The sequence below is a fragment of the Hemiscyllium ocellatum genome, chromosome 23 (genome assembly GCF_020745735.1).
Source record: "Hemiscyllium ocellatum isolate sHemOce1 chromosome 23, sHemOce1.pat.X.cur, whole genome shotgun sequence".
NCBI lineage: Eukaryota > Metazoa > Chordata > Chondrichthyes > Orectolobiformes > Hemiscylliidae > Hemiscyllium > Hemiscyllium ocellatum.
The window spans coordinates 8,671,698-8,689,900 of record NC_083423.1 but is presented as its reverse complement, the minus strand read 5'-3'; the positions used below and the strand labels follow the sequence as shown (position 1 = coordinate 8,689,900).

The 18,203-nt window shown below is 42.8% G+C and overlaps 1 protein-coding gene across 5 annotated transcripts in view; it reads right to left on the bottom strand.

Annotated features, from left to right (window-relative positions):
- Positions 1-17,131, bottom strand: part of gata3 (GATA binding protein 3) — a 29,179-nt gene extending 12,048 nt beyond the window's left edge. Inside the window, exons 1-6 of one of the 5 annotated variants that reach the window (XM_060842640.1) lie at positions 16,869-17,131; positions 15,362-15,409; positions 7,577-7,965; positions 5,782-6,321; positions 2,834-2,935; positions 952-1,097 (exon numbers count right to left, since the gene is read on the bottom strand). In XM_060842640.1, coding sequence (XP_060698623.1) covers positions 952-1,097; positions 2,834-2,935; positions 5,782-6,321; positions 7,577-7,811 — 1,023 coding nt within the window. In that variant the 5' untranslated portion in view covers positions 7,812-7,965; positions 15,362-15,409; positions 16,869-17,131. Of the gene's footprint in view, positions 1-951; positions 1,098-2,833; positions 2,936-5,781; positions 6,322-7,576; positions 7,966-8,489; positions 8,654-15,361; positions 15,410-16,868 lie in introns of those variants that run through there. The other 4 variants (XM_060842642.1, XM_060842644.1, XM_060842643.1 and 1 more) reach the window with 4 other exon arrangements.
- Between the last annotated feature and the right edge of the window lie 1,072 nt (positions 17,132-18,203).

Genomic DNA, 18,203 nt, shown 5'->3' with positions numbered 1-18,203 from the left:
GAACAAACAGGAAGGGATATCAGATGGTCAAACGCTGGTCTGGATATGTTGTGAACTATAATCAAAGGACTTTTGTTGGGGTGACTCCTGTTACATGGTGTAGATGCAACGCGGTGAAATAAAAGGCGAAGCAATAATATTATCAACAGAAAACCAATGAACACATTCTCTGTGAACCATTCAGGAAGTCACATTAAAAATATCACGTAGGGAAATGTGTTACTGACTAAGACTTCGGTTGAATTTCATTTAAAATAATTTTACTTCCATTCCATTTGCTTTCGAATTTGAGACGTGTCCAATCATGAATTAAAGCTTCTGATAATTAAAATGTGTATCTGTGTGTGTGTGAACTTGTCTGTGTGTGTATGCATCTATGTGTGTCTATCTGTTTGTGTTTGTGTATCTATGTGTGTATGTGTATGTCTGTATGTGTATCTATGTGTGTGTCTGTGTCTGTGTGTCTGTATGTATGCCTGTGTGTATCTGTGTGGGTCAGTGTGTGTGTGTATGTCTGCGTGTGTGTCTGTGTGGGTTAGTGCGTGTGTGTATCTGTGTGTTTCTGTGTGTATGTCTGTGTATGTGTGTCTATGTGTGTCTGTGTGGGTTTGTGCGTGTGTATCTGTGTGTGTCTGTGTGTATGTGTGTCTATGTGTGTATGTCTGTGTGAGGGGAATGTATGCAAAGCGTTGGATGTTGACAAAAAGGTGAAAATTCTGTCTTCTTTCAGGGTGTCAGAAAGAGAACTAGAAATACCCGCGCGCTTTCACAGCCGCCTTTCCTTTCAAAATATTTGAAGAACTATTTGCAGTACTCGAGGTATCGTGTCAATTTCCGCAACTCACCCAACCCCCCCCCCCCCCCCCCCCCCCCCCCCACCCCAAGAAACATCTTACTCTAGATCAGGAAATGAAAAGCTGCTGTTTGATCATTCGATCCCCTGCTACGCACCAGTCTCCTCTTGGGTTTGATGAGAGGTCGGTTCTGGCCGTTCATTTTGTGGTACAGACCGCAAGCATTACACAGATAGTGTCCAGTGCCGTCCCTCCTCCACAAGGGGGTAGAGGTGGCTCCACAGTTCACGCATTCTCGACCTTCTAAAACAAAATCACAAGCCAGTTACTTGCAGTCACTTTAACACACCTCAGTTGATGAGATGATTTTTTTTGCTTTGTTTGTTTAATTCGGCTGGAAATGCATGCTGTATTTGTGTCACTTTACAGCAACGCTGTCCATTGGATTAAACCAATAGCCACATGTGGCTAATTGGAAATCCAGATGTGGCTAATTGCCTTTCTACTTAGTAAATAAAACATGAATAATAGGTACCGTTCTTGGACATGTGAGCTCCACATTCATGAATGTTTTACCCTTTTTGTGCGTTTGTTGGTGGGAAAAAAAGCGAAAAGTAAAAAAGGTGTGTGTGTGTGTTTTCGTCCTTCTGACTAATTTAGTTTGTCTGACTAATTAACATCCCTAGTTTATAAGTGTAAGCAGATGTTTGTTAAGTAAATACACACATATGAAGTATGTGTGTCTGTGCGCGTATTCAGGTATTTTGTGCTAAAATTAGTGCATGTGACATCGTTGCCCAGTCAGCAATTCTAATTTACAGTGTACGTGCAGAGGTTTAAATTTATCTTTTTTTAAAAAAGGTGCATCAGTAACTTCCAACCCATATCACTGTGTGCAGTACATCCCTTTACAACAGTATCAACAGCTGCGTAAGTACTGTGTCTAAATGTGTTTTTTTTTGGTTGTATATACCAAATACAATGCGCATATTGTAAGTTTATACATTTTTTACTTTACGTGTATGGATTATACAGTTGGACACTTTTCATAACACTGTTAGATAGAGATAGTGACTGCTTTTGATTATTGCGTTTGTAAAATGATAAAGGTTATGTTATAATATTGAAAGTCAAATGTGGAATAGCCCCTTTATCAAAGCCACCTCTGTAACCCAAGTTGAAATCTTCCTGCTTTCTGCTATCTCATGGTAATCCCACAGTTGCTTGCTCCCAGTGTAAGCGATCGGGCCCTTTGTTTTTGTTTATCTTTGGACTCATCACATTATAAAAGTCCTTGTGAAATGATTTAGCATTACTTCTAGACGTTAGTACTTTTCATTGCTCTTTTAAAATGATCCTTTATTTAATTTCTACATAATGTGCCTGGCGCCACAGAGGACATCAAAGTACGGAAGAGCTGATTTTAACTCACTTTTTAGGCAAATATTTGCAATGCAATAAGCCCAAAATTACATTAGGCTGAGTGCAGTCTTTAACTTGGAGCTTAGGATATCTTGTTAAAACTATTTGTAAACTCGCGAAAGGTTATTTTCTAAACTTTAATGTCTGCTGTTTATTGCAGGGCCAATAGGTAAATAAATGAGTAATTTACAGACATTGGCTGATTGCTATAATGCACAAAAATGGCGTAACGGAATATTTGTCAGTCTTATATTAGCCAACTTGATGGGAGTGAGCAATGTGTGTGTTGTCAGCGTGAACAGGTTATATTAATAATGTTAACAATATGATGAATGTACATACCAACACGCACAAAAAAATAAAACAGTGGATATTTGTACATTTCACAGTTTTCAATAAATTGCAAGACAATAAAATGCCATGGATACTGGAAAAATTTTGAGATGCAAAAATGTCAACTGTGCTAACGCTGGCTGTCTCCATCAGTATAGCAAAATATGCACATCAACTATTGTGACACTATGTGAGCACTCCTAGCTGTTGACAGTTGACATCTTTTTTTTGACAATCATATGCCATTGACTGGACAATGTCCTGACCTACATAAAGTCGCACACCTATTAAAATGTCGAATGCACATATCCCCAGTTCACTACAGCTTGATCGGTCAACTTCCAAATGGTGCAATTTACAGTCACGAAGTATTTTTTCGCGATCCCCTGAAAAAACAGAAGGGGAACGGTCAATGCATTGCTTATTTATTCTGTATGTCAGTCTGAAGAATGGACTCAGACACATTAAAAGGGACTTTTGTGCATTAGATTTTTTAATAAACATTCAAAAAAGGGAGGGGGGAAGGATTATCGGGATCAATCCTGAGGTGTCTTCAAATTCAAAACATTATCATTTTCACAAGTCCAAACTTCGCTGCAAATCAAGACCCACTTGGAGCTGAGCAGAACGTTAAAGACATGAGTCAGTAATTGGCTAGTTTGGGGGTTATTATTGAACACTGTCAGACTGAAAATAAAGCGAGCTTGAACGAACAGTACTGGCAGCTAGAGGGGACAGTGCAGAGGTGTATTTTTTGAAGGGTTGGTGTGCAGTAAGGGCTGTATGGGGGGGGGTGGGGAGGAGGAGGAAATGAACACGTCCCGTTGTCTTAGTACCAATGCTTCTGAGCTCCACTTGGCGCGTGTACGCGGTGTCAACCACAAAAGTTAATTGGTAATATCACAGCTACAGATATTTTTTGCCCTTTAAAGCTTTTTTTCTGCACTATCACCTTCAACTTATAAGTCACAAACTTTCTCTCTCCTCTTTTTGCCCCCTGATCGTGTCTCTTCGGGCCTTGTCACTCTTTCGCATCACAGTGAATCGTTACAGACTGTGCAGAGTATTGAGTAAAGACGTTGAAAAGAGGCATCCGCACCCTAACCGCAAGCTCTAACCGTTTTTCCAAAAGTTGCAGCTTGACACACTCTTTCTACAGAAGAATACAGACGTAAAGCACCCTACTTTGAACCAAAAAAAACCCACTCCTAGTCTTTTACCTTCAACTATTCGCATCCATTTTCTTTAATGAAAAAAAAGGAAGAGAATGGTGTTGCGCAAATAACCTGCTCTCGATTTGGTTTTTCCAAACCGCAAATACCTAACCTAATGCATTTAAAAAGTCTCCCATAAGCACTGTGAAAAAAAAATACATCAGACTGAGGACAAAAGTGACCTATTTTTAAACATGTTTTTTCTCTTCTAGCGTGTATCAACTTACGCCTGTCTGCTGCCACATACAACACTACAAGAACGGCTTTGTAAAAATGCTGCTGATGCAAGTCATTTTCAATAAATTAGCCCCAGGATCTAATCTCCCAGACAAATAGATATTAATCTCACAGTTATCCCAGCAACGTCCATTGTAGGACTGTTGAGGAACATGTTGGTGACACCCTCCGGACATTGTTCCAATTCGTGTTTTGATAAACTTCTCATATCACTAAAGAAATAACAATACATTAAAAAAAGTTGCTGAGCAGAAAAACCACTTCTATGTTCTTCTGTGGGATCTACTGTGGTTTCTATACCCATTGCCTAACGCGTTATTACTTAACAAGTAGAGGTCTTAATGAAGACATGTAGCATTCAATTTCGCCCATAAATGCTCATTTTTCTACTTTATTCTTTCTCTCTCAATGTCTGGTTCCTGCCTTAATTACAGCAAGTGTCAATAGCCGCCTGCATAATCTGAGGCTCAGTTGATTATTCAATCACCGACAGTATGGCAGTTAATAGTTGTATAAGTCGTCCCCCCACCAACCCACATCCACCTCTCCCTCTCTCTTTAACTGCTTTGCAGTTTGGCTTGTGCCTGTAGCGGGCGGAATTTATTAAAGTTCACAGTTCTGGATAAACAATGAAACTGTCGCGTGCATCAGTCTGAAAATAATTGGATTAGCTAAAACACAGAAAGCCGAAAAGGGCCAGTCTGCTTGTCCCAGTCCCATTAACTGCTCCGCGGATAGAGTTCAGGGAAGCCCGATCGAAATCGCCAGGATCGCTGGCTCTAGTCCTCACTGCAAATCCAGCACTAGATTAAATCCAGCAGTAAAAAGGCACATCACAGAATAGGCTTGCTAAACATTACCGGCTGCGTTTTTGTTTTTTTTGCAAGGTGCAAAGTTTAATGGGAAAGACGTTGTTTCTGTTTCAAAGTCTTCAGTTTGGTCGAGTAACAAACTGACATCTGAGCGCCCATTACAATTGACAACCAATCTGTGATTGACTCTACCTGTGCTGCTCAACCAGGAAATGGAAGGTGTGACTTGATTTTAGCACAGATAGCTTATTTATTTCCAGTGTTGAGGTTTGAAAATTGGATTAATACAGTAATATTCATTATTGTATCCATACTAAAATAGTTTAGTATTTACATGTGCATAAGTTTTCGTGTGTGCATTTGTGGAAGTATTTGGAGGAATTTTAGGATTCAACTTCTAGCCATTCAGAAGAAGATTGTTCCTTTCTAGGTTTTATTACTAATAATGATATAATCACAGGATGATTTGTATTACTGCAAATGTGCCCTATTTCCTTCCTTTAAATTGTAAGCGAACACTAACCCCTATTGGTGAGTGTAATGGTTTACTTGTTACAAATTTAAATTCAAAGGAAATTTTCAATTGGTTAAAAAAATGATCAGTTTAATTCAAAAGTAAGTCAGATTGGGACTTTAGGTCCCTTAAAGTGTCAGGTATTTTACACATTGCATGCATTTATTGAATCACGCCAGTGTAGCTTTCTAAACGATTGATATCTGTTTGTGCACCCTTTTCCAATGGTTAAACACTTGTTCTTCCAATCATGAGTTCACATTATCTTAAATAATTCTGGATTAATATCTAACTCATAATTATCTAACTGAATAGTAACGGATTTCTACGTGATCAGCATGCAAGAAAGTTGATCAATTTGATATAGTAACCTTGATTTCACAGTGCCTCCAGGTGTTTCTGTGAGCACAGCCTTGCTAGATGTCTTGTTCAGTAAGAAACAGAGTAAAGCTTACCTGTGCTGGAACGTGCTTTTGGTCTTGATTTGGAAGGAAAGCCCGGGGGAGATCCTCCTAGCAGGCTGCCAGATGGGAAGAGGCTGGAACTGTATTCAGGGACGTAAGGTGGGTAAGAGGCCAGAGGGTGATGGGCTGAGGATGAGCACCCTCCTAATGCCATGCTGCTTCTGGGGTGAGAGGATCCTGTCTCTAACTTCATGCCCTCAGCCAGGGACACCTGGTACTTGATGCACTCCTTGTCCTCCTGGCGGCTGGAACTGGTTGACCCAGGGGTGGAGATGGTTGGGTCAGGGGAGACATCCTTGGGAGGGGTAGGAGGGAAGGTGAAGAGGTGAGGGCTGGAGTGTCCTGCTGACAGGGAGGCTGATGAAGATGGAGGGTAGACAGAAAGAGCTCCTGGGGAGCTGTGGTGGAGTGGAGCCTTGCTGAACGCACTCAGATTCCACGGAGAAGCATTATGATGGGAGGCCAGGGCTTTTCCTCCATCAAGCCAGGACAGAGAGCCATGAAGCAGAGGAGGGCGGCAAACCTGACTCCCTAAAATGACAAAATAAAATTGCGGATCAGTAAACATAGCATTTCATCCAAACCCCTCAACTGACAGCACAATTCCAAGTTTAGCAACTTCTTTTTCAATTCTAACACCTATAAATGATTTAGTATTTGATAGTTTATATTAAAATTAGTCACGGAGCAGGAGAATCGACGTTTCGGGCATGAGCCCTTCTTCAGGAATTCCTGAAGAAGGGCTCATGCCCAAAACGTCGATTCCCCTGCTCCTTGGATGCTGCCTGACCTGCTGCACTTTTCCAGCAACACATTTTCAGCTCTGATCTCCAGCATCTGCAGTCCTCACTTTCTCCATTAAAATTAGTCAGCCTTTTTCATTACTTGATTTTAATTATCCCAAATTCATCCTTAGCTACATTTTCAAAAAAAAAGAAATCAAGCACAATGGGTTGACACAAAGAAGCATTTTGCTTCATTTTAAACAAAGCTAAGCACTTTGTATTGCATTCTGTTTGACCATAAACATTCTTTTATACAGTGTACTGCACCGACTATGGTCGTTCACTCGCTTGGGAAGAACTGGCCAATGTGAAATCCAGATATGTCATTTTAGATACAAATGTTCTTTTTTGTATAATATTTGGTGTGCGCGCGTCACACAAAAAAAAAACACTCAAAGTGGAAACTCAGAAATAAAAGCCCATGAAGGAACTTTCAGTTTACAATGTATACAGTTTTCACCCAGCTACAACTAAACCTGTCACGGACAAACACCGCAAGTGACAGTACTTAAACGTATTCAACAAGTCACGAAATGAACGCCCACGCTGCAACTGGTCGCAAAAAAAAGCACATTATTTAGGGAGTCCAAGCTCAGAAATGTCAAATTTCGCGACAAGTAACACTAAATGGAATAATTCCCCAGGCGACTGGAAAACTTGGGAATGGGATATTTGTGTAGAGACTAAAAGACATCCGGGAAGAACTCGAACTAAACTCGCCCCTCTTTCTAAACATTTCGACCGTTCGGATCAAGAACGGGCAGCACAATTCATTTTGTTTCTATATCCTCAGTGATTAGCAAAAGTAGTTGGAATAAGGTCGGAAAGCGGATAAAAAAAAACTTGTCAGAAGTGTCAGTTTGCAAGTTATCAGTGGAGGCCTTCAAAAATAAATCTCACTCAAAAGGCAAACTGATGCGTCTGCTCTTCTACACAGAACCGTGTGTGTGTGTGTGGCTACAGGGACAATGCAGCCCGTCAGTTAACGCGTAACTTCTCACCGTGATGCGGTGGGGGATATCTCTGCACGGTGGCCCGGACCGAGTTTCCATAGTATGAGGCGACGTGGTTCGCCTGGCCGTCAATGTTGAAAAGTACATCCACTTCTTCGGAGGGGAGATAGGGCGCAGAGTCCACATACCCATGCCCCAAGCCGGGGTGGTGAGAGTCAGGATGTTGTCCATTCAACACGGCGGGGTGGTGGTGAGTCATCCAGCGAGGCTGGTCCACTTCCATCACGGTGAACCTTCCAACGCAACCCCCTTTTTTTGTGCGTTTGGCGTGTTTCTCTCTGTGATTACAGTCCCGGTCCCCTTTCCAAGTCTTTTTTTGCTTTTCAGTTTACAGAATCCACTTAAATTAGATCCTTCGGCGCTGCTTTCTCATACACCTGTACAGTGGGGTGGGGTGGGGAGGGGTGGGGGGGGGGTGGTGGAAGAGAGAAAGAGAGAGACGAGAGAAAAGCGAAGGTTACTTTATTCGAAACTGACACCTGACCCTTCCTAAAATGTTGGGGGGGGGGGGGAGCAGAGAAAAACAAGTAAGTCTAAAATCGAAACTAATTTAAAACGACCGAGAACACTGCAGGTCCCGCATCGCTGAATGCGAATAAAGTTATTAACTCAACAAGGAACATTAAAAAAAGTCATTAGTTCCATTGCCTGAATCCACTTGGTATCCAATACAGCCCCTAAACACCTTTAACCAAACATTAACCATGTAAATCCCTAATCAATAAGGGTCTGCTAAATTTAAGCCTTAACGCCGTTTAATTCCAGTTTTGTGCTGCAATATTTGAATTTTTTTTCAATAAGTGAACCATTCCGCAACGCATTCGCCCTTTCAAGAGATGGGCTGGTTCGTTCTGTCATTTTGGGGGCTTTCAAAAGGACGAGTAAGAAGCGCAGAACGAACCTTAGCTGTTCCTTCGCTGTCTCTCAGGAGGTTGTGTCAGTCGCGCACATGAGCTAGGGCTGGAGGAGCCTGAGCTGATCAGATGGTGTTTATGTCCCAGTTTTTTTTTCACAGTGAAGGCATTCTCTCTGAACTGGCGGATGGCGCCAGTCGGCTCTCAATGCACGGCGCGTCGGATCTTAAAAACAACCCACCCCCTCGCGGCCAATCACAGCCCTCCTACACCCCCCTCCCCGAGGACCCCGGGGGTTCAAGCCCCGCCCACCCACACACAACCCCATTCCTGATTGGTCCGTCCACGGGCCCACCCCATTGGTGGAAGGAAAGGCACGCCCCCTTCCCCCTCCAAGCCCGCCCATTGGCTACTCCTTGGCAGCTATTGTCAGAGGGTTGGAATGAGGAGGGGCCGAATGGAGGGTTTTTTTCCCCTCTCCCTTTGAACAATCAGAGGAAATCTCCTCCTCCAGAGGCACAGTTGATTAATGGAAAAGGTTTGTGGCGTGTTGGGGACGGTGGGGTGGCTGTAGAAGTCAGAGTTTATTGGTAAACTACAAATGCCAATCATACCGCTTCCGCAATGTAACATTGTCCCAACGCCCTCTACACCCCCCCTCCAAAAAGTCATTCAAAAATGATCATTTTTAATTTAAAAAACTTTTTTTAAAAAAAAAGAGACTGTCCGTTCTGGGATTTTTTTTCTTATCGGAGATGTACTCCGAACACGTAGAGATTTGGTACTGAAAGCATAACTATGTTCACTCTTTAAATCTCTCCATTTATAATGAGCAGAATCTGGCCGCTTTAAAATCCTTGAGAATTCAGGTCCGACACGAAAAAGCCTTAAGTATACATTCACATGTGAAGAAAGTAATAAAATATTAATTCACATGTGAACAGACGCACTGTAAATGGCAGGTAACTGTCGTACAGGCAAAGGTCAGATTCTGCCCGTCAGAAATCGGGAGAGCGACAGCAACTTGCATTTATGTAGCGCCTTTCAGCCGTCAAACGTCCCATTGTGCCTGGCGGGAGCTTTGTCAAGCACAAGATCGACAGAGTGACCTCCACGTGAAACGACATTCCGGCAGGTAACCAACACCCTGGTCAAAGAGGTAGGTTTGATGGAAGGTCTTAGAGGGGTGGGGAAGAGATGGAATGGCAAGCCGTAAGTGCTGCGGGTAGAGATAGACCTCCCTCGTCAACCCGGTGCGGAGATATTGTGACACGTGCCTGGAGCAGGTGAATGCAGGCCTCCTGGTTCAAAGGTAGGGACACTGCGCCAACAGGAGTAGGTAGCGACAGACAGAATCAAGGCATGAGCGGGAAAATCACTTTATTTCGAAACTGGGAAAGGCACTGGAGGTCCGTCTATGAAATGACAGGTGATTGGGAGCCCCCTGTTCTCCCGGGATTGAACCGTGTCAGGTAGGCGCAGTGCCCAGCACTGGGGGAATCATTCCAGTTGACTGCATCAGAATAGGAGGGCCGCGGGCTGGTATTTAGAACCTAATTCCCAGGCCGGCTGCACGGGCTGACAGTATGTAATTGGGGAAATGGGAGGTTGTTCTTTTGATGCTCTGCATTTTACTGAAATAGCCAGCCATACCGACGCCACTTGCCGTGACGTCATTAGCTGAATAAATAGCCAGGAAATGAGGCAGTGAAAAGGGAATTTCAGTTAGCAGTGCCAGCGGAAGCGACATGCCACAGAACATATAACATAAATTTGTTTAGGTCAGAGAGCGAGTATTCTTCACTTGGATCAAAGATTTCTCTTTTTTTTTCGTGAGGTGGGGTGGGGGGCTAGTGGGATTTTACTTTCCCAAAGTTGACTTGTATCCACAAACCTCCTTAATCTAGGAGATTCGGACATGCATCATTTGTTAACCAACCACAATCATTTGACCAGATTGCAATTCACTGATTCAGAACCGACGGGGGGACAATTTCGGACCCAAAAATGCACTGATGCTTTCCCCCCCCCCCACCCCCCGTCCCTTCTGAGACATGTGAACTTCACTGTACAGTGAGCGGAGAACCCAAATAACGCCCAGTCACTGCACAGAGGGCCCCGCAGCCATCAAAAAAATGTTTACACAAATGCCATGTATTTCAATCAATTTTCAAAATCATCATTCAAAACTCGCGTGACCATGTCACCATTTTGTCCTCTCAACAAAATCTTTGCATTCCTTTTTGAGTTAATTTGAATAATCTTTTGGAAGGTCTCGGTTGATTTTACCCGCGGTACATGGTTACATCTTTACTGCCTATGCTCTCAAAGGTCTGTTTTAGTGAAGGGACCGCTGCTCTATTTGTCAAGAGGTCCTCGCACTAGTGAGCTTTTCTTTTTCACGATGATCTTTTATGTATCCCCCTCTACCGTGTTTTCAGAAACCTTCCCAGACTAGCAAATGGTACCGAGTGAAGCTTAAAGACCTCGCGAAGCGCTCCACGGGCCGAACAAATGCACGTAAAGTTGTCACGTTTGTGTTAACTTGCTCGTGCTCCCTTGTGTGTCGAGTGTAAGTTAAACGGAGACTATAAACCCCGAGTCTAGCCCAGGATTCGGGACGAGTGAATCTGCCCGTTGCCTAATGCACCACTTCCTCACTGAATGCTGACCATTGTGTGGGTGATCTGTTTAACCTCCTGCCCATCCTCACGCTGCAGGTAGTAGCTCAGTAAAGCCTAGCAAGCCCCTAGTAGTTAAAGGGGAGGTTTATGGATGAGTAATGTCAACGGGAACAGCCGGTACTGTAATTACAATCTATGGACCATAATTTATTGAGGCGACCACACACCATTTGGGCAAGACAAACACATTTGGTCATTTCGGTGGCTCGCGACCAGGAAATGTTGCATTTCCCCGTGTTTTTTAAACTCTCATTGCAATTATAACTTTAACAAGTCTCTGAAGAAGACCTTTGTGTGTGTGTGTGTGTGTGTGTGTCTTGGCTGTCTCTGAAATCCCGCCCAGTTACCCGGTGTGTGCTGATTGACAGAAGCAGAGCTAATGTGCGCCATTGTTTCAACAATTAAGCGCAAAAAAAATACAATTGTGTATTTTTTGAGGGGAGGAAATGCTTCATTTTGATTTGAATTTTAAAAGGCGCGCCACTGCAATTGATATCGGTGATATCTCCCACTCCAAAGAACACGAACACACACACATACACACACACACACAAGACGCCTTGGGAACATTATTCTTCGATTCAAATCGATCTTTTCGTAAAACCTGAGTAGAATGTTTGTTGCTGGGTTGTGATCAGGCACCGTAGCGGAGATAGACCACGTGTAAACCGGGCAGATCCTGACTCGTCAGAAATGACTGTTTAATTAACCGACTCGCAGTTGCCCTATGCTATTTGCGGTCGGATTTGATCTTCTGTCTCAATCTTCCTCTGATATTCGGTTCAATCACCGCTCCCCGTACAGGTAAAGTTATATAAATAGCCTGTGGCAAACGCGCAGGGTTATACTGGGGACACAGAGCCTCAAGGCAGAGTTAACTAGCAAGAAAAACTTCAGACATGGAGCCTAACTTATATTAATGATTGAGAACCGTTCAAACCAATGAATGGGCTTAGTTGGCATCTAAGATACAGGATGGAATACTTTTAAATCAGTTATTGATATAACTGACAGATTATAATCAGTATCTCTTTTAAAGATTTTTTTATATATGTAAAGCTTTTAAAACAAAATGAGATCATACAATTCGTTAGTCCTTCCCTAGGTGTCATATATTCTCTTTCGGATTTTAATTACAGCGTCCTTTTGTTAATTTGTTCAGTGGCACATCTCTTTCTAAAGCGTCCTATGATATAAACCAGGGGTTTTCTAGATTTATAGAAGTGATCTGACATTCACAAGCGAATGGTTTGGTTAGAGAAAACGAGACATCTGTGGGCACAAAGGACAGGCTGTTATTTATTGTCCACCTCACTTCGCCAGAACATTCTTATTTAAGTGCTAATTCGATTCTTATCAGATTTATCACTTACAGAGGGAGTAAAGGTGTTACCATGCTGACAGATTTATACTTAAATGGTAACACACAGGAGAAACGCGTTTTCATCAGAAAATTGATCAACGCGATGTTCAGACGAACTAAAAAAAAGAGCAGCGCAAAATGACTAATCGGTGATTGTACCATAGTTTCACAGAGAGAAAGAAATGTTCGAGATATTGTGAAAATGTGCGTATAATGAGGTGTTACCGCCTGGATCCAGGGTGAGTGCGTTTGTGTGTGTACACACGTGTGCCTGTGTGTGAGGGAGTGTGTATATGTGTATGTGTGCCCGTTTGAATCCACCCGTGTGTGTGTGTGTATATGCGTGTGTGTGTGATTAGCTGTGTGACTCTATGTGCCTGTACACATACTTGCGTTTGTCTATGTGTGCATGAGGAGGGGAATGTGTGAGCCTATGTATTCGTGTCAGTTTATGCGTTTGTGTATCTGTCTGTGTGTGTATAAGGGGGGAATCTGTGAAACTATGTGTGTATATGTGCGTGTCAGTCTGTGTGAGTCTATGTGCTTGTCTATGTGTGTGTGTAAACCCTTCTTGTGCGTGTGAACGCTCAAAGCAATGACTTGTCAATTTCAGGTTTCAAGTTGGTAAGTTCCGGTGAGTTTCACTCTTTGATTCACTCCGACTTGTTTCTATCTTAAGGTAGCGAGCGTTCTATTAATACCAGTTTAGGTTGGATTTACCGCAGATTCCTAATAACAGTTTCTCTTTGTTAAAACAAATCGTGTTGCTTTTTTAACCCGAAGAGAAAGACAGCCTCTCTCATCTAAAGAAGTAAACTTAAGAAACAAGAAGGGGGAGTTTTGAGGTCAGTTCAATTTTGGATTGAGTAATGTGTTGGTAAAGGGAAATCTAGCCACAGTTCTTTGTCCTATCAGTGATATAAAAGAGCAGATCTGACCATGTTCATTGTGCTGATGGGAGCGTTGCTAAAGTCATGTTTATTCTCAAAGTTTGGTGAGGCAGTGCCTGAGAAATTGGGTAGAAGTCTGGAAATCTCGCTGGAAGCTGAACTAACCCACACACAATGGTATCTTTTTGCTATTGGATCAGTTTGGACCGAGGAGGGCGAAGAATCTCGTTGAGTCACAACCCTCCACAATTTTCCAGAATAATCAATTTACAATTTTGCAAGTGCTTTAAACCAAAAGCAGAAGTACGTTCTGTGTGAGAATGGAGCCAGAATGTGTCAGCTCCTTCTTCACCATATTGTCTTAAAAGACAATAGAATTGTTCTAGTGACTGCCTGTGTCCAGAACAACTCTTGACTCTCTGTTGAAAGGCTAGCATTCTCGGGAAAACAAATACTTCGTCCTAAGTCCCAACATATGGCATTAATATTGTGTCCCAGCATTGTCTCTCGCCCTCCCTAAAACACTTAATACGTATTTGAGCTGATGTTTTGTTTTAAGTTGTCCAGTTTATTGTCATGGGGCAGCTCGTCATTGTGTTTCCTTTTGACAGAATGAGGGATGGAGGGGAGCTGGTCGGGGCTATTGACATATCTCTGGCGTTGTCAGGTAGAAGACTCGACCTGGCATATACTGAGATAGTGGCCAATGACTGCGCGGAGATAACTCCGACAGTCGATTCTGAACTCAAGTATTCTCCCCCTTGAGTATTCGGAAGGACCTATCGCCTCTCACAGGTGACACGGTGTATGTTTAATGTAGCAGGTTAGAGAATGAAACCGCCGACAGTTAGAATTGGAACATCCCCCCCACCTCTCTCTCCGTTTTTAATTTATCCTCAATTTTAAGAAGTTCGACCGAATGGCAAGGGAGAGGTGCACACTGTTATTCAGCTGCATGGTTCATCGCAAAGTTTGACTGGTGAATGAGCTCGCGCTACCTGGAAACAAAAGAACTGCGGATGTTGGAGATCTGAAACAAAAACAGAAATTGCTGAAGAAACTTAGCAGGTCTGGCAACATCTGTAAATGCTGACTTTCGCCAGCAATGTCTGTGGTTTTGATTTAAAGCTGTATCTGGCTCAGTCTTTTTCCACATTCTCTCCAGATGCGCTGGGACTCCGCTGTCTATTCACGGGAGTCTTTGCTGTTTCCCAAGACAGTCATTTAGCGATGACATTTTAACAGCGTCCAATTTTAAAAATAAACTAACCAGAAATACTCATACATTTAAAGGATAAGCGGCCAGATTGACGGCCAGATCAGGAGCACGGCGAACTGATCGTTTATCTGCTCTGGGTTAGATTTCACAGAAAAAAAACTCTGTTATGTGTCTGTGCTCATTCATTTCCCCCTTATTTTGATCTGTACGCCACAGTAAGTTTGCAGTTTCACAAACAGCATCTCTCTCTCTCTCTCTCTCTCACACACACACACACATACACATAAGTGTTACTTCTGTAATGTCAGAAGAACGGTTCTTCTAGCGGCAGCTGAGAGAGAGAGATAAAAGGCTGAGTCGAAGGTGGAAGTGCAGAGATAGCTATGTGTGAGACTGCAGAAAGACACGGGAGCGAGGGGATAACCAGATACACTGCCTTCTATTCCAATGGCTTCATTCTTTCCAAAGTAACCAGATAACCGTGTAACGTTTTGTTAAATTCGATGAACCACGATTGCCCTAAATGATGATAAATTAAATCCCCGATAGAAATTCAAATCTATATGCCCCATTATCATATTATTTTATCCTCAGGAATGATATTTCAAACGTTACACACATGCAAATGGACATGTTTGTCTCCGCACATTATGTGTACATATTTTAACACCGAGGAATCCAAAATCCATCCGTAAATACACACACAGGATTGTCGACTAGCCAATACACAAGCAGATACAGAATAAATGTAAAGTCCACTTACAGATGTTCCCGCTGACAAGTCTGCAACGAGGAGGTAGACAGCGCTTTCCTGAAAGAGTGAAATGAACATGAAATTGATCAGTATATTTGTGTTTGCAAGGAGACAGTACGGCTGTGAGGTGACGACCTTGCAGCGTGACCCTCAACCTCCAGTTTCTCTTGCTCTATCAGGGCTCCTGGGTACACTGGCTCAGTCCGGAGCAGCTCCCAATCATGAGGAGCATTTTACAGAAAATGTCTCATTGTCACACAGCAGGAAGGCTCCTGAACAAGCCGCAGTGGATTTTACCATTCGCTGACAGCGTGCCTGGCGACAGGCAGCGCAGTTTACCTGCTAACCATCTCCCCCACCACCCCCCTCCCAAATTAGATTTAATTCCGGTTCATAAATTCCGCCGTGGGATACCATTAGGATCAATCAGATTCTAATATTCATCATCCACAAAAAAAAAACAATTTGCCGAGTTTCTAATCTGAGGATAGTTTCGAGATGGAGTTAAAATCAATGATTCGTATGTTAAATAACACCAGCACGGGCGACAGTCAATGCCTTGTGAGCGTTTTGCTATATCTTTCAGGTTAGAGGCCAAATTAATTCAGCGGCTCCTTACCCCCGTGCTGTTCTAACAATGCATTTTGTTTTGTTATCTGCAACTTTGTTTATCGCACCCCTCAATGTTCATTAATGGTGGTCCCTTCCAGAACAGGAGAATGTGGTCTAACCCCCAATCCCCCGCCTCCACTCCGCAGCAGTTACCCCGCTTTCTCATATGCACGTACTGTATAATATTCATTTGATACGAGAGCAATTTCTAGAGCGTCCCAATCCGAGTAGTTTCGAGCAAATAGGAACAAATATAGGCTATTTTCACCCACTGCAGTTCGACAATGGATATTGATGAGATCAGTTATGTTGGGGAAAGGTATTCATTGCTGGATTCAAATGAAGTTCTGACGAGATTTAATTCGAAGGTCAAAATCAGAAATTCATTCCCATGAGTTTTGCCTAACGCACATAATTACTCAAACGCTGCTTTTTTTTCTGGAGGGGGGTGGGAGGCGGTGGAAGACACATAATGCCGTGTAGTCCCAGATTAATTGCACTCTGAGCGTATTTTCACTGTTAGCTTTGAGCATTGGCGCCTTAATTCCAACCAAACGCACTTAGGTGTAAGCCGCATCATTTGGTTGGTTTGCAAAGTAATTGATATCCTGAACTGACTCCCGAATCAAACTGTGAAATCGACCTTGGACTGACAATTTAATTCTGAACGGCATTCACAGAAATAGCAACAATACAGCAAGTGGGGAGGGGAGGGGGGTGTTTTTGACGCTCAGAGGAACAGAATACAGTGCGATCTCAGGAGTTGTCAGGGACCTTATTCTCGATTATATTATTCTCGGTTTAACGAACTATTCATGAATGTCATCCCTCCGATTCAGTGCCTGTGGCGTTCGGCCTCACTCCACGTGGGGAAGACGTTGAAAAAATATAAATATTTACTGACCTCTTGAGCTCCTGTGTGGAGTCTGGCGTTAGCAACTCGCTGTGTTTTTTTTTCCTGATCTCTCTCCCAAAACTTATCGCCTCGTGACAGACAGACGAGCAATGTGCAATTATAGCTCGACTCGCTATTTCAATCAGACCAAACTCTGCATTCAGCCGTAAAGCCAGCCTCTCGAGTTCTCTTCCGGGTTGTTAAGGTAGCTCAGGTCAAGTCGCTGACTGACCATCCACGAAAAACGACTAAATTCACAGTTAAATGGTATTCAAATAGACGGGGGCGGGGAAGGGTTGGCGGGGGGAGCTGTTGGTGCAGAGAGACAAAAAAACAGCAAACATGTCGTTTTATAAATGGGTTGGTATCTTCCAAATGCAAATAATTTGACGCTGCTTGTTTACTGCCATTTCAATGTTGCAAAAGCAGAAAGACAGGGTTTAAAATGTCCAGGAACAAAAGGTCTTGTCAGTTCTATTAGCGGAATCTACCTTCTCACCAAATCCACATCGATGCTTTGGACTGTTTAATGTAATCTCTACATCACTTACCTGCTCTCGAGCATGACTCTCACTCTACCTTAAACTAAGGCACGAGTGAATAAAATACACGGGCCGGTCCTTAGTATTTGCATTATTTTACCTGACTATTCACACCAAACTTTCTGAGGGAGCATGTTCAGACACTGGGAGTGTGACCGTGTATGAGAAGGCAGACAGTATTCTTGGAGGTATCCGTCAAACGGACAGGGGAATGCTCCTAAACGCGCTGCTTTGGAATCGATGTCTTTAATGAAAAGATAATCTTTCAAAAGTGTTGCTGACTGATGGTATCTTTGCAAAGAAAAAAAAAGTGACGATTTTGTTACAGTGAGAGTAGGGATTTGGTGTTTCCACACGACATTCAAACTGAATTTTGAGGGGGACATGATCCCCTGATTAATAAAACGATTAATTAAATATTGGTTTTGCTCCTGGTTACACCACTACCCCCCGACAAACACGGGCTCACTCCGCTCGCAGTGTTTGTTACTTTAAATAAGGCTTGTATAAATGAGGCGGGAGAGGGGATGATGGTAAAAACCTCACTGGACTGATGAAAGGGACTTTAATATCATTCATTGTATCTGCTTGTAAACTGATCGCTACAATTTCTATCTTCGCTGAGCGAATTCAATCAAGCTAATAGATTCAAGATAATTAAGTCACTAACATGACATGGTAACATTCAGAAACAATAAAGGCGAGTTACAGATTCTCTTTCTCCCCCTCCAAAAAAAATGAAATAATTCCGAGGAAGTGAGGAGCTGACATGGAAGAAACTGACTTTATGTTTATTGCAGGG